The sequence below is a fragment of the Ctenocephalides felis genome, unplaced genomic scaffold (assembly GCF_003426905.1).
Source record: "Ctenocephalides felis isolate EL2017-DRISC unplaced genomic scaffold, ASM342690v1 CF-g0.4_SCAFFOLD_01170, whole genome shotgun sequence".
Classification (NCBI taxonomy): domain Eukaryota; kingdom Metazoa; phylum Arthropoda; class Insecta; order Siphonaptera; family Pulicidae; genus Ctenocephalides; species Ctenocephalides felis.
This window is the reverse complement of record NW_020537324.1, coordinates 52,848,747-52,864,716: the sequence shown is the minus strand read 5'-3', so window position 1 is coordinate 52,864,716 and position 15,970 is coordinate 52,848,747. Positions and strand designations below refer to the sequence as shown.

At 28.6% G+C, this 15,970-nt stretch overlaps 2 protein-coding genes across 6 annotated transcripts in view; one reads left to right on the top strand and one right to left on the bottom strand.

Annotated features, from left to right (window-relative positions):
* LOC113365731 (phospholipid-transporting ATPase ID) overlaps window positions 1–11,286 on the top strand; it is a 102,162-nt gene extending 90,876 nt beyond the window's left edge. For 2 of the 5 annotated variants that reach the window (XM_026607263.1, XM_026607264.1), the window contains 13 exons: window positions 1,201–1,506; window positions 4,638–4,928; window positions 5,145–5,318; window positions 5,387–5,663; window positions 5,831–5,983; window positions 6,249–6,387; window positions 6,874–6,915; window positions 9,152–9,444; window positions 9,502–9,725; window positions 9,798–10,023; window positions 10,095–10,198; window positions 10,315–10,563; window positions 10,934–11,281. In XM_026607263.1, the coding sequence (XP_026463048.1) occupies window positions 1,201–1,506; window positions 4,638–4,928; window positions 5,145–5,318; window positions 5,387–5,663; window positions 5,831–5,983; window positions 6,249–6,387; window positions 6,874–6,915; window positions 9,152–9,444; window positions 9,502–9,725; window positions 9,798–10,023; window positions 10,095–10,198; window positions 10,315–10,563; window positions 10,934–11,206 (2,751 nt within the window). In that variant the 3' untranslated portion in view covers window positions 11,207–11,281. Of the gene's footprint in view, window positions 1–1,200; window positions 1,507–4,637; window positions 4,929–5,144; window positions 5,319–5,386; window positions 5,664–5,830; window positions 5,984–6,248; window positions 6,388–6,873; window positions 6,916–9,151; window positions 9,445–9,501; window positions 9,726–9,797; window positions 10,024–10,094; window positions 10,199–10,314; window positions 10,564–10,933 lie in introns of all 5 variants that reach the window. The other 3 variants (XM_026607262.1, XM_026607260.1, XM_026607261.1) reach the window with 3 other exon arrangements.
* An 899-nt stretch (window positions 11,287–12,185) lies between these two features.
* Window positions 12,186–15,970, bottom strand: part of LOC113366440 (cyclin-dependent kinase 7) — a 15,542-nt gene continuing 11,757 nt past the window's right edge. Inside the window, exons 2-7 of the mRNA XM_026608038.1 lie at window positions 13,657–13,825; window positions 13,392–13,526; window positions 13,167–13,332; window positions 12,920–13,097; window positions 12,685–12,857; window positions 12,186–12,356 (exon numbers count right to left, since the gene is read on the bottom strand). Coding sequence (XP_026463823.1) covers window positions 12,215–12,356; window positions 12,685–12,857; window positions 12,920–13,097; window positions 13,167–13,332; window positions 13,392–13,526; window positions 13,657–13,825 — 963 coding nt within the window. The 3' untranslated portion in view covers window positions 12,186–12,214. The remainder of the gene's footprint in view (window positions 12,357–12,684; window positions 12,858–12,919; window positions 13,098–13,166; window positions 13,333–13,391; window positions 13,527–13,656; window positions 13,826–15,970) is intronic.

Below are 15,970 nucleotides of genomic sequence, written 5' to 3'. Positions count from 1 at the left end.
TGAGAAGTCTCAATAAATTGCAATATGGCTTAATGGATTTGTTGTTTATCACATAACAAAAGTGTTAATACTAGTTTTTGGTAATAAGTAAAATTTAAAAGCTACAGCTGTTTGAATGCAAAAAGTCAAGTATGCTCAATGTTCCCCATAGGTAGGGCAAGTTGAGCACTAAGAAAGTATAATGAAATTATAGGTTCAATGTCGATTAGTGATGAAATAAAATAAGTTTTTAATAACCAGTTCTATATTTATAGTCTTTATTGACAGAGAAAACAAAACTTATAGTAATTTGCTTTGAATAATTAACGATTAATTAACTTAGGAATTATTTTACCATTATATTCAGTATTTTTGTTTAAAATCATTATTTCTTTATATCATTACTCATAGACTTAGCTTAAATCTTAAAAATAATAATTAATTTCTGGAAGTTAATGGTAATTGTCTTAGTGACAAAACAAGTTTAGCAACTATGCTCAACGAGCCCCAACTCGGAATTTCAAAATAAAAGTGAGTTTATAAAAAAACCGTGAGAATTATACCCAGAATCTCTGTGCTTATTAAAAGTACTATAATTATATGGAAGAATAAAATTTACCTGGTTAAAAATAAATAACATTTGACTAAACTAGACGAAAACTCGTTATGACTTTTTTACTTTTTGGTCTCAAAATAAACAAAACGCCCGTGAGCCTCACTCATTTGTCCAGCGGCTACTAGCGATCGCGGATGTTTATTTCTCCCAAACCTCTATCTTTCCGCCATATAATGCCTGAACGGACGGTGAATAGTTTTCGAGATATTTCGATTGCTCAACTTGCCCCTATGCTCAACTAGCCCCGCCCTACCCTAGTCAAGAGAAGTATCAAATTAATTTTTATCCGCTCCGGCGGCAAAATGTATATTCGGAATTCGCGAGTGGAAAGGGTTAAAAGTTTCAAATGTGTATGAAAATTAGTCATTAATTCAATTATGTATAGAATTTTTAAGTATCACCGTTTTTATATTATTTGCACATATTTTTAGTTATTACTTTGTTTCTTTAGTTAATTTGTATTGTTTGTTTTATGTTTCTTTTTATATTTCGTTTCCTGACAATAAACATCAATCAAACCACAAAAACACACTACATTCACCACATTATGTGCCTGCATCCGTTCGTATTGCATGTGTTCGTGTCTGCCACCATACCGGCAAAAGAAAGCAAAGTATCAAAATTTGAACGAAACAACATCATCTGTCGAGGAGTATCAGCCAAAATCGAATAATCATCATCACGACCACGCAAATGTTGTCGTTATAAATCCCAGAGCGCGAACAGTTTCTGGTTCTGATAGTGTATTCAATGCACAGACCTCATACGTCGATGAGTCTCAGACCACTTCGTGCTACCCAAAAAATGGAAGGAGTCACAGTAGTCACACAGCGCTATTATTCACCGAGCACCCCGTGGGGAGGAGCACTCCGGAACCGCGGTTGCCGCGAGCCAGGAGCCCTTCACACCCTGTATGCATGAATTTATTTATTTATTTATTTATTTAGAATTATTTTTTATTTAATTTTATTAGACCTACTCATATATTTTTGACCGTGTTACGATAATCTTAGACATCAATTTTTATCAAATGATGTTTTGATTCATGTGCGTCTCTTAGCGATATATTCATCGGCGCAGATTTATGCTGCGAAAAGGGGGGAGCCTGCTTTAGAGGCTTAAAAAAATTGTTTTTTTTTTTTCTTACAAAAATGTTTTCTAAAACTAGCCAAGAATATAACTTTCAAATTTTAGAAACAAATTCAAATTATTTTCGGAATTCCAGAAGAAATAGTAAGCAACCGTCAAGCGTGTATACGAGTGGAACGAAAACTTCGACACGCGATTCCTCGGTTTTTAATCTTTTCGATTTTTCCAATTGGCGGGAAAGTTAGGGGAAAAGCGTCTTATTGAGACAAAATTCTTTGTATTCAGGATTAAATTATATTTTAGTTGAACCTAAAAAAACTTGAAAAAAGTTATAATTAACCCACTTTTTCACCAATTTAAAGTGAAATTTTATATCAAGATTTTTTTTAAGTTGCGAGTTTAATTGGTGATTTTTTCATTTTTTCTGGATTTTTTAAGTTCAACTAGAATCTATACTATTGAAAATATATATTTGTTTTGATTTTTTTGTGTCGAACGGAAATTGTGACCTGCATCTTTCCCGCCAAATGACACCTGCACGCTCGTGGCGCATCGGCAAAATGCTTGTACCCGGCATATTGTGACATATATTTTAATCAAAAAATTTGAGAAGAATGTTGAAATATATAACAACAAAACCTGAAAGTTTCGTTTCAATTAAATATTTATTTCCTTCCCTAAAAAATTCTCAAAAAAGCGATTTTTTGAAGCCTGTAAAGGAGACTCCCCCCCTAAGGTAGACAATTTAAGATAGATATTGTTTTCGAATAAATACATTAGCTCTGACATAAAAGATTTCCTTGATAGTTTTTTGTACGGTGAATGTATCAATAAAAAGTGATATCACACGAACAAAAATCGATGGTATATTGTCGTTATCCGTGTGAATTAGATTCATTTTGCTTACCCATAGAATCTTTTAATAAAGTTTCAATATTATATGCAAAAGATTATTAATTTAATTGTTAGTCAAAGAAAATCTTGGTTTCACGATTAGTTGTGACTTCTCAATTGGCAAAATTCATTTAATAATCTTTGAAATATTCGTTTGGTGGTTAGAAGCAAGTTATAGTTAAAGAAAACGATATACCAAACAGAATATGCGAAATAAAATCATATAAACTTAATGAATTAAAATTTTGATTACATAATTTTTCCATATGTAGAATCCTGCCGTCTCATTGTTTTGTTAGATTTTTACCCCATGAACTCATTATCAATATTACCAGTTCTCAATAAGATAATTTTGATGAGATATATTTTTGATAACATATTAAATATATTTATTTTTATTAATGTAATGAAATGTATTAAAATTATGAATTTCATATCATTTTCTCAACATTTTTCATCTAGATATATTACACATTGCAGCTTGTGCATTACAAAATTGTGAATGATGTAATATGCACGATATTAAATATCTTAGCAGTCTTTCTAAAACCAATGTCGTTTTCATAAAATATACAATTCATTTCAATATCTGAAATATACTTATTAACACCTTTCCGTTTATTTATTTTGCCCGAATTACTTATTATAATTTAATCTTATTGATTTTATCAAGCTAAATTCTACACAGCTGTGCAAATATACATAATGTAGATAAGTGCATAAAACAGATTTTTAAACAGCGATTTTTTGAAGAAGTTGCATATTTTATTATGCATGATATTTTGCCATTACCAATAATTCATTTATCTTACTCGTATAATTGAATTTGCGCATTATTATATATGAATTTTTCCAACAATTTTATTTCAAAATTATCACATTGTTCACAATTGAAATGATTTTGTAGCAGCTACTCATTCCAAATGATTTTTGCTATTTTTGCACATATATCTGCTATTGAAAATTTAAAATTATTTACTAAATATCAATACATATAGAAAATTATATTCTAATTTATTTATTATTATACATTCAAAATATTGAATGTCGGACATGATAAATTGTTTTTATATATTGGAAGATAAGATATCTATTGATTTTACAAAGACTGCTCGAATTGAAATAGTTAGTACATTTCGCTGATCACACATATTTCTTTGACTTGAATAGTGGATGATATCGAACCCACAATTAAATATATCAAATTCATAATCAGTTGAATTGAAATTAGTTGATTTTAAAATTAAATACATTTCATTAATTAGTTTTGGTTTATAATCAGTATGCTAGATTGTTATTTCTTCTTATACACAGAACTGAGCACTTTGTGCAAATATAGATGGTAGTTATGTTAACCGTGTAGTTATCAAACACAATCGCACATTTATGTATTTTTTACACTGTAAGAAATGGAATGCTAGCATTAGTATAATATGTATAACGTGTTAGTTTGTTATGATATTTTAGACATACATTGAGATGCAGAAGCATTTGTTGTTTTGAAATGAAATGTTATTATAACTATTTTATATTTGCACATTATTGATTGATTAACAATTTTTTGGTATGTTATAGCGATTAGATTTTACCGAACACATCTTGGTAGCGCAGGTATTGCATTTGGTTAATGTTGAGTTAAAATTTTTAGGATTCGATGTCGATAGGACGGTCTTTTAATTTTCTCTAATTTTTTTTAAAACTAGTTTTAATTCTTGATTGTTTAAAAAGAAGCTCGATAGCTTAATTGTAACATTTTAGATTTTATATAGTCATATTAGTTGCAAAGGTTATCTTGAAGGCTATTTTTGAACGAGAAGAATTTTTCACTCGACTGAAGTAATTTTCATAATAGACTGCCTTTGCCTTATGACTTATTCTTATACATATGATTTAACAATAATAGTGAGTATTGACTTATTGAATATTTAGAATTCTAATGGATATAGCAAAAAAAATATTATTTAGTTTAAATTAGCTTAACAATAAGACTTGCATTAATTTTAATATGCTTGAGGTTCTATAATGATATTAACCTTTTCAATTGAATTAAAACTTTCAGACCACGGATCCAATCGATTTCAGTTTTAATTCGGAATATGAACCTGAATTTAAATTTTACGATCAGACACTCTTAGAATCAGTGAATAACAACAATGTACATACACATAATTTCTTTCGACTTCTTGCACTTTGCCATACTGTAATGCCAGCAGAGAAGAATGGTCGATTGGAGTACCAGGCTCAAAGTCCAGACGAATCAGCCTTGGTATCGGCAGCTAGAAATTTTGGATTCGTGTTTAGGGAAAGAAGTCCTAATACGATAACCATCGAAGTTATGGGTAAAGTTGAGGTAAGAAAATTAATTAATTTTATTAACTGCACTAAATCTTAACATCTTCTATTTGTACAATGCTCTAAAATTATTTTTTTAAATAGCAACTAGTAATTATTGTATTCTGATATAAATTCTAGATTTCAACAAATTAAAGTCAATTCGTCCAAAATCTAATTTGGGTGCAATTTTTAATGTGATCACTAACTGTGTCTAATTGTATCTCTTTTTCAGGAATACGAGTTATTGTGTATATTGGACTTCAATAATGTGAGAAAACGAATGTCAGTTGTTGTAAAAAGAGACGGTCATTTAATGTTACTTTGTAAAGGAGCCGATAATGTTATTTATGAAAGATTAGCTAAAGGTCAAATCGAGATCAAGACGAAAACGCAAGAACATTTAAATGTAAGTTATACCCGTTTTTTACTAAAGTTTCATATTGCATTGATAATAATAATTATTATTATACACAGAAATTTGCTGGTGAGGGTTTACGAACACTCTGTTTAGCAAGTAGAGAGATTGACGAACAATTCTTTCTGAACTGGAAAATACGACAACAAGAAGCCGCGCTCTCTATGGATTCGAGAGATGATAAACTTGATGCTATTTATGAAGAAATTGAAACTGATCTTGTTCTCTTAGGTGTTACAGCAATTGAAGATAAATTACAAGATGGTGTACCAGAAACAATAGCAAATTTAGGCTTAGCTGGAATAAAAATTTGGGTTCTGACGGGTGATAAACAAGGTAAGAAAAAATCATTTCACATTTGTCTGGTTGCTTCTCATAGGTGCAAATATCATATTCATGTTTTAATTCATTTACTTACTGAAAGAATTTTGTTAATGTAATGATTTCTCATTTAAAAAAAAATTAAACTTTGATTCAGTTTTCAATTATTTTTTTCTCCACAGAAACTGCCATAAATATCGGTTATTCTTGTCAGCTTCTAACTGATGATTTAATAGACTTGTTCATAGTTGATGGTGAAACACATCAGGAAGTAGAAAAACAATTAGACAAATTTAAAGAATCAATACGGATAGTTAACACATATCATCCACATGGTGAGTCTAGGTTCAACAAAAATTTTAGATATTTTTCATATTCATTTTTTACTTTTAGATGAATAAAAAACCCAACTCGAACAATAATTTGGAATGTAAAATAATCGCGATCTTACATTTTATGTTCTGTCCAATATTGAAAAAGACAAAACATTTTTTAAATAATATGTAGTTATTGTTCCAGTGCTGTATTATGAAATTATTATTAATATATCATATATCAAAGTAGTCATATGAACGGTAATATTCTAAATTTCTGTTATAGCACAAGCGAATGGAGCAAACAATGGTATGAGTTCAATGGCGCTGCCTCACAAAGAACCAACACGAGCAAGAACGGAAAGTCTATCAACACCTACCGAAGTTGGTCGGCCACCACCAGCTATATCAGTTGTCACATTTAGGTATCAATTTCAATATAATATTATTAAGATTTCTAAAACTTATTTATTTGCTACATGTTTGAATGGTTAAATTGTACTTTAAGCGTTCTAGTATCAAAGCAACACAATGGTTATAATTCTGAGATTTAAAATATTACTGAATGTGAACTTCCAAGCATAACTAACACATCATACTATACTATAATTAATTTACACACATGTACACATACATACACACACCTATATATATATATATATATATATATATATATATATATAACAAAACATAACATGCTATACATTTCTGTTCAAATGATTTTTTCTATATATTCATTTAAATAACCACTTTTTTATTTGTTACTTTCGATAAACTTACATGAAAGTATTTTGTGTCATACATGAAAAAACTTAATTTTTGCGTGTTTATTAATGCCAATATGTTCATGAATATTTAAAAATACATGTTGGTATCGTTATTAACAAGGAACATCGCTCAAATTTTTACAGGTGGCGAAAGCTTGGAAATGATGAATTAACATTAGCAGACAGGTAGAGGGAAAGATTTTTTTTTATTTTTGTATTCAATGGGGCTAAAATTTATTCTTTATTTTTTGGAATAAGGTGCTTTAGGTATTTTTTGTATTTTGAACTAAACAGGATTATTATTATTGAAAAGTGTTTTGTAACACATGTATGTTAGAACATTCTCTAATTTGCATATTGTATTTCAGAATAATTTCTTGGGAGCTATATGAACTTTTGTACATATTTATTGAGATGCTTGTTATCTGTTGATCATTGTGCTAATATAACTCAGAACAACATGTTTTCATGCTGCTTAATTCTATTCATAATTAATTTGTTTTATTGGGTGTTCTAGGTTTACGTCCTCGACTCTTTTAACAGATTTTTCTTTCAAATCAAATGTAAATAAAATTATCTACTCTAAAACATCTATTGAGGTTTTATCACAAATCTATATTTTGCATTTTTTATAATTTATAATTTACACATCTATTTATCAAATCCCAGTATGTCTCATAGTAAAATAGATAGACAATGATATTAACTCATTATTTCAGTTTTATCTTAGCTGGCGAAGCTTGGATATATAATTTATTAATATCTACATTTAAGTAATAATAGAAGAAATTCATAACCAATTAGACCTATCTCTTTGTATATGTTTTACACTACATAGTGGGATATGGTAATTGTAATATTATTAATAACAAGTAATTAAGTAATTTTTTGTTAGAGTAATAACAAAATCGGTTCGAAAAAGAATAACATGGATTTTTGCACAAATTTTACATTCCATATACTGAACTATAGCTCTCAATATTCTATCAATTCAAGAAAGTAAAATGAGTTAGTAGCAAAAAGAATGCTAATTTAATTTAATCAAATTGAAATGGAAATTATATAAGCTAAAAGAATTTATAAAATATTTCTAATGTGTGTTTATTTTTCTCTGCGTTATTTTTTTGCATTATTGCATTCCAGTTGCGAGTAAATGAGCATTACTAATTATTTTGAAACGTGTTGAGATTTGATTGGAAATGGAGATATTTAATATATAAATATATTTTATCTAATTATTTTTAGACTACTAAATATATAAATATATTTTATCTAATTATTTTTAGACTACTAGGCTGCAAACTTGAATTTGATATTTGAAAAATTAATAAAAAACTTTTTTTTTTCTTTTTTTCGTTCAGTTCTGGAAAATTGTATTACATTGGGTTTGCTATGTGTTATTATTAATTTAAACTGTCTTTGTGGTTTATATTTTAATAATACATAATCTATAATTTATAATTTATTATTTAAGAGCCTTGTTGCTGTCATGTTTATTGGTGAACCTTGGTTCCAATTTATGCAAATTCTATCTAAACGGTTCTCACAAAAATAAATATTTGGTATAGTTTACAAATTAATTCAAGATTTCAATGTGTGTCTTATATTACTTCAATCTGAAGTGAATTATATTCAGTTTTGTCATTCAAGAAATCATGGTTATTTTTTATACACATTAGGATATCATGCATCATTTTGATATTCTAAAAATATGATACATTCAATTAAAATTTGATACATACATTCAACATTAAAATGTGATAAACATTTTATTGTCCGCACCACTGATGTTTTATAATTGGAATTGCTGTTGGCCAAAACCATCTAACATCTAAGTCTTAATCTTGATGGAAATTATTTATTCTTTGATTTAATGGAAAATCTTTTTTTATTTTCATTGAATGAGCAAGAATAAATAATGCGAGCAAAATTGTTTAATTCAAAATACTATTATTGTTATGGATAGTTATGACTTAAAATACTTAAGTAAAAGGCATTATTTGAATAAAACTCAACATAATAATATAACTAATATTAATGAAGGCAAAAATCTAAAATTTTCTTTGAATAATTATTATAATTTTGTCAATGCGCCAATGAAAGATTTTTTTAAGCTTATTTAGGTTTGATCCTATAAATTTATTCATGAAATTTTGGTAATAATATTTACATAATGAATTATTTTTGAAATCTTTGCATCGTGATAATTTTTTTCTCACAATACTTGAGCCAAATGGATTTGAAATAATAAATTTCATATGGTGCTTCTCATTCATATTTTTTATGCTCTATTTGCCAAGCATTTTTGTAAATAGCAACTGCCGCATTGTATTTTCTAATCAACATCTTCAAAAATATATTTTTTATGAGATTTACCAATGTTTTGGATGCATAAAATAATACAGTTATATTGAAATTATAGCACCGACACCGATTACGAAGGTGCCACTGCTGGTGGGGCAACCAGCGCTCACAATAACAGTTCAGAAGAGTCTTCAGAATTTGCAATTGTGATAAATGGACATTCCTTGGTGCATTGTTTGGATCCATCTCTTGAGAAAAGATTTATTGAAATCGCATCACAGTGCAAGAGCGTTATATGCTGCCGTGTTACACCTCTACAAAAAGCACTGGTTGTTGAACTCATCAAGAGAACAAAGAATGCAGTTACTTTGGCCATAGGGGATGGTGCCAACGATGTATCTATGATTAAAGGTATGATCTGATTATTAATTTATTAATTCAAATTAATAAATGGTTTAACATTTTTAGCTGCGCACATTGGTGTGGGTATCTCTGGCCAAGAAGGCATGCAAGCTGTTTTAGCAAGTGATTATTCAATAGCACAATTCAGATTCTTAGAAAGATTATTATTAGTTCATGGCCGATGGTCATATTATCGAATGTGCAAATTTCTCAGGTATTTTTTCTATAAAAATTTTGCATTCACTTTATGCCATATCTGGTTTGCTTTCTTCTGTGGATTTAGTGCGCAAGTAAGTACATACACAAATATTTAAATTTAATCTCGATTTTGCACAACCATGATATGTATTCTTATCTTTTAGACTGTATTTGATGAAATGTATATATCGGTCTATAACTTATTTTATACTTCGCTGCCAGTACTAGCTCTTGGTATATTTGATCAAGATGTTTCGGATAAAAATGCAATAATATTTCCTAAGTTATATACTCCAGGACTGACAAGTGCATTATTTAATAAATCGGAATTTATGAAGAGTGCTCTACAGGGATGCTTTTCATCACTTCTTCTCTTTTTAATACCTTATGGTGATTAGTATTTTATGATTGATGATATATCATGTTATTTTACATTTGTTTTAAATAATATATTATCTCAGGAACATACAAGGATGGTGTTTCACCCAGTGGTTTAATTCTTAGTGACCATATGCTATTAGGAAGTGTGGTTGCTTCAATATTAGTGATAGAAAATACTGCACAGGTTTGTAAAAATAAATTACAATTACAATAATTACAACAGTAGTTCAAATTTATTAATTATTTAACAAACTATTTAAAGTTTTGCATAAATTGAACTAATTACTTTTAATCTTTCAGATTGCCTTGGATACATCATATTGGACAGTGTTCAATCATATTACTACCTGGGGTTCTTTGTTATCATATTTTATTTTAGATTTCTTTTATAATTATGTTATTGGAGGTCCATATGTAGGTTCTTTAACGCAAGCTATGCAAGAATCACAATTTTGGTTCACTACACTTTTAACAGTAATATCAACCACTGTACCTGTTCTAGCTTGGCGATTCTACTTTGTTGATGTTTTTCCTAATTTAACAGAAAAGGTAAATAAGTTTAGTTGAAATGATAATCTAGGAAAGGCAAAAGTTATATTCATATTTTTAAATTCCAAAAACTGGACATTTTCTTGATTTAAAAATAACTGTTCATATTACATTTTTTAATATGAACTAGATTGTAATAAATTTCTTGTGTTACTTATATATATATATAATTTCACTGGGATTTTATTCAAATGTGACTTCAATGGGATTTGATTCCTTCAAAAAATAATTTACAAAAAAATTAATATCACCTGTTTTTAAAAAATTTACCTACAATTAGATACTAAAGTAAAAGAATAATTTTTTTTTAAAATAAGTTGATAAATTTATGGCAATTTATTTAATTTTATATTTTATTGTTTGCTTTCAGATAAGAATGAAGCAAAGATTAGCACAAATAAAATCAAGACACAGTACAGATGTGCTGAGAACGCCTTCTGCAAGAAAAGTAAGAAGATCTATTCGATCAGGGTATGCATTCGCACACCAAGAAGGATTTGGACGACTAATTACTTCTGGTAAAATAATGAAGAAATTACCATCTGATTTTGGTTTTCCGACGCTGAGTGGTAGAAAAGGCAATACAAATTCACCTAAAGAACCTAGAGCACCATGTCAAGATCTCGATACAATAAACTTGTGAATATTAGAAGGTATAGTGCAATGTGTAAATATGTGCAAGATATTTCTACATATATATAATTTTTGTATGAATTTTGTAATAAGAATAAATGTACGAATATGATTAAAAGTGTTATTGATTCAATGCATATTTGTACAGAGAGATTTTATATAAAATGTTATTTTACAATAGTGTAATAAAATAAAATTAATATATTTAATATAACTGTTAAAACTGATAAGTTTAGAAGATCATTCTTCTTGAAATCTTACTACTACGTAGTACTACATTACATTTACAACTTACGAATAGCATAATTTACATATTTTTGAGCATTTATTTTCACAGGATCAAGAATGTGTTGCAAAATGCAATACCCAAACTTGCACAATATTGTTTAAATTTACATTTTAAATACAAATATTACTTGAATGTGTTATATATTGAATGCAGATTTATTTATATATTAGTAAAATAATCTTTAGATACCATTGGTCACAAAACAAATTTATTAAAGTGGTTAAATATTGAAAAATTTATTCAAATATTGACATTTGTTATCAGTATTCACTACTTTTATTAATAAATAATATAAAAGTATATTTGTAAATTATTCTATGAATAATTTTCTATTTTTTGTATTCTCAAAAGTATATGTTATAATGAATTGATCTTTATATTGTGTAACGGGATTGGAATAAAATAGATATATGAATTAATCTTTGCAAATACACTTAAAATATAGTTCACTGTCGATAATTTGGTATTTAACATTTCTAAAATCACAATTTTGTGAAAATATGCTTGCCTGAACATATCCCAAGTTGTGAATTTATTATAAGTGTATTCATATATTTATTTTTGCACTTGAGAAAAATATACATATAATGTACTTAACACAGACAAATATTTATATAAAAGAGATTATATGAAAATAGTTTTAGTATTTTATTATAAATAAAATGAAATAAATGTACATAACAAAAATTCTAAACTGGTATTATTTAATAGTTCAGTCAGATTATAGAACTAAAACTGAAGTTTTTTGGCTAATGTACCTCCATCAATATTCTCAAGCATCTTACGTTTTAAACTAGGTTTATCTTCTTGAATTTTATCAAATGAAGATGGAAGTGGCAATTTGCTTCCTATTGTTGGTGCGGGTTTGTTGCTAAAATTATTAAAATAAGGAGAATTCAATGAAGAATTATGTATTATGAAATCCAATTCATGTAAGTGTTGAGTAAAAAATATTCAAATCATAAATATCCAAATATTTTCTTTGTGAATTGCAAAAAACATTTGTTTAAGTCAGTTGAACAAATTGCATTCACCACTAATTAATAATAATAAAAAATGCCAATTTCTAAATAGTTTTTATACTTCCAGAATCAGCAAAAGCTATTTAGCTGTTATTAGGAAGAAACAATTTGTCTAAGGTTTGACCAAAACTAATTAATGTGATTTTCAATTGATATACTAATTAATAAAATAAATACCTGAAATATGACATTTTCAGAATCTCTGTGCAATTACCACGCTTAATTGGGTACATAGATAACAGTTTGCTGATAAGATCTAGCAAATCATCGCCAGCAGCAGAAAATATATGTCTTAATGGAGTAGGAACAAATGTTTTAAACTGTATAAAATCAGGCAGAGTTGATACACCCTAAAAGTATGAAAGGATTGTATTTAGGAAATACTTGATCTGTATTGTATATTATTAATTACAGGCCAATCATCCTCTGTTGGTGTGCCCAAAACTTGAAATATTCTCGTAAGCTGATCTAAATCACTTTCACCTGGTAAAAATGGAACACGGAGTAGTAATTCAGCTAGAATGCAGCCTACTGCCCACAGATCTATACCAACTCCATATTGTCTAGCCCCATACAAGAGTTCAGGGGCTCTTTAAAAGTAATTTTGTATGAAAATAATAATTCTTTAAAAGATTAAGATTTAAAAAAATGCAAAGCACCTATACCAGCGTGTTACCACTTGATGGGTATTGACTCTAGAAGGTGATCCAAAAAATTTTGCTAAACCAAAATCCCCTATTTTCAAAATACCAATACGATTAACTAATAAATTATTTGGTTTCAGATCTCTATGTAAAATCCAGTTGTAATGTAAATATTCAAGACCTAAAAATGAGGACAAAGATTAATTTTGCTCTTAATACTACAAAGAAAAGACTGAATACCTAAAAATGTTTGAAGTATATATGATTTAATATGAGCTGGTGTAAGAACAATTCGTGTATCTTTAATTATTACTTCTAAATCAGTATCCATAAAATCAAATACTAAGGATACTTCTGAGTCATGACCAAATGAATCTGGAATTAAATTAACATTAAAAAACTATATATATATATATATATATATATATATATATATATAAAAATATATTAAACAAAATGATGGTTATTGAGAGCTATGAAAAATGCTCTCAAATAATTCTCGAACCTAATAGACCAATGATGTTCTCATGTCTCAGTTCCTGTAATAATTTTATTTCTCTAAGAGCTGTCCTGTTGATACCATCTTTGGCCTCGGCTCTTGACCCTAATTTAATTTTTTTAATGGCTACTATGGAATCATCTCTTGTATCTCTGGATTGATATACTGTAGCAAACTGAGAAAAAATAAAAGAATATAGTAAAAATAAAACATTATACTGTTAAGTCAATATCTTTTAATATGATATTTTAAATATTTGATTTTGTGATTGGAGATTGAGTTTGAGCAAGGGCACGAGTAAAAAGGGGTCTTAGCTAAAAGTGTAATGTATTCATATTTAAAATTTTGATACATATTTTTTTTATATAAATAATATAAGATGCGTGTTGGGATTAAAGAAATATATATTAAAAAGTAGCTAGGAGTTTCATAATTGCACACCTATAATTGCAAATCTAATACCATTAGTCCAGTCATTTTAGCATTTCACCTCGTAATGTGAGATACCCAGCTGTAACTTTGTAAATAGTTGTATATTGACACCCTTAATGTTGTCTCAAAACCTACATATGGTAGGGTGTGCGCAACTATAAAATTTCGGGGTCAAAGGTCACAAAAATCGCGGTTTTTCGCTTTTTTTGTAAATATCTCATTTCCTATGGGTTTTTCCTATTTATGTTTATTATCAATATTGTAGAATACAAAAGTCTCTACAAATTTTGTTTGAAAATTTTTTTTATACGGTGAACCGTTTTCGAGATAGAGGGCGGAGAGCGCGCGGTCATAGCATCCCTTCAGATCAACCGATGCCTTCGGTCAAAAACGCGCCATATATAGTTGATGAACTATCGCTAGATTAATGATTATAAATATTTGTCAATTTTTATTATCTATTTTATTATATTTTGTCATTTTTTCCTAACCTATCCACTTTTTATTCAGTATTAATTTATTTAACATATTTGACGTCGTCTTCCGGCTGCTGGTGAATTTCAGACTGGTCTTCATTGTCGTCTTCAACGTCATTTGTCTCAATTTCTTCCATAATTTCGGTATCAAAAGTTCCATCTTCGTTAATGTCGCTCTGGTATGGTAAAGCATTGAAACAAGCTTGTCCATTACATTGGCCACAAGCTAAAGAGCATTGCAAGCCCGCTTTCCTGCATCCGCATCGCGAACCACAACCACTCTTGCAGTTGCAGAAAATTGTATTTAGCAAATATTCTGGAGCAGGTGGTAAAATTGTCATGATAGGCTCCAGAAAATCGTTTCGCATTGCCCAACCCCATACCTTTGGTTCCAAATCATGCCCTAACCAAGTTTGAACTTGATAATATACACGTTCAAAATGTTAATGAGCAGCTGCACTTGTTGGTGGAATATTTGCAAGCTGAACAGGTTTATTAAGTTTTGTAGACTTAACGTAATGAATATAACGAAGATGATCGAGACTTTTCACAGATTCGGAGCATTATAGACTGCCAGTAAGATTTGAGTTCCACTCTCTAATAATCTCTGGGTCGAACAATTTTCTTCCTCAAATGCTTAGCTAGTTCATCCAAATTTGTCAGTTTCTCAAAAACTTTTAAAATGTTTTTTTTCCTTTTTAAAAAAGCCCAGAAGTTGTGTCACATACAATTAATGCGTGCAGAAATAAAATATGTGTTTTGGAATGAGGATAATTATCAAAACTTTTAGTCGAGTATATCTCCGTTTTTACATTTCCTGTCCCAAACTTTTTTAAGAAAATTTCTTTTCCGTGGGACAGGGTACGCCCAATTAAAATGACGAGTAAATCAATATCTGTTCTATTATAATTGCAGATTTCCAGACATTGATTCTTGAATTGCACTTTCAAACAATAAGGACATCCGCATCATCTCCGCTTGTTTTGTAGTTATATTTGCAGCCTTTAAATTTTCTATTAACATGTTAATTAGCCTAATTTTATTATTTTGATTTGATAAAAAAAAATCTTGAGAAACTGGTACAACTATTGTTTTATCGAAACATACTTCATATGATTTTGAAAGTGCAGTTCTTCTCAGCTGCTCCATAGCTTTTACGTTCTTACTGTAGTCTGAATATCGTCAAATACAACACTTATTTTTTGGACCTGTAATGCCTTTGTAAATAATTTATGTATTTATCAATTATAATAGAAAAAGTATCTTCTGCTGGATTGGAAGAATGGAAGGATTTTTGAAATTTACATTACATTTAAAGAAAATGCACTTAATTATTTTCTATTTAAAATTTAAGAGTGTTTTATGAAACAATAATCATATTATGATTTAAGTTTTTTCCTTAATTATTTTTT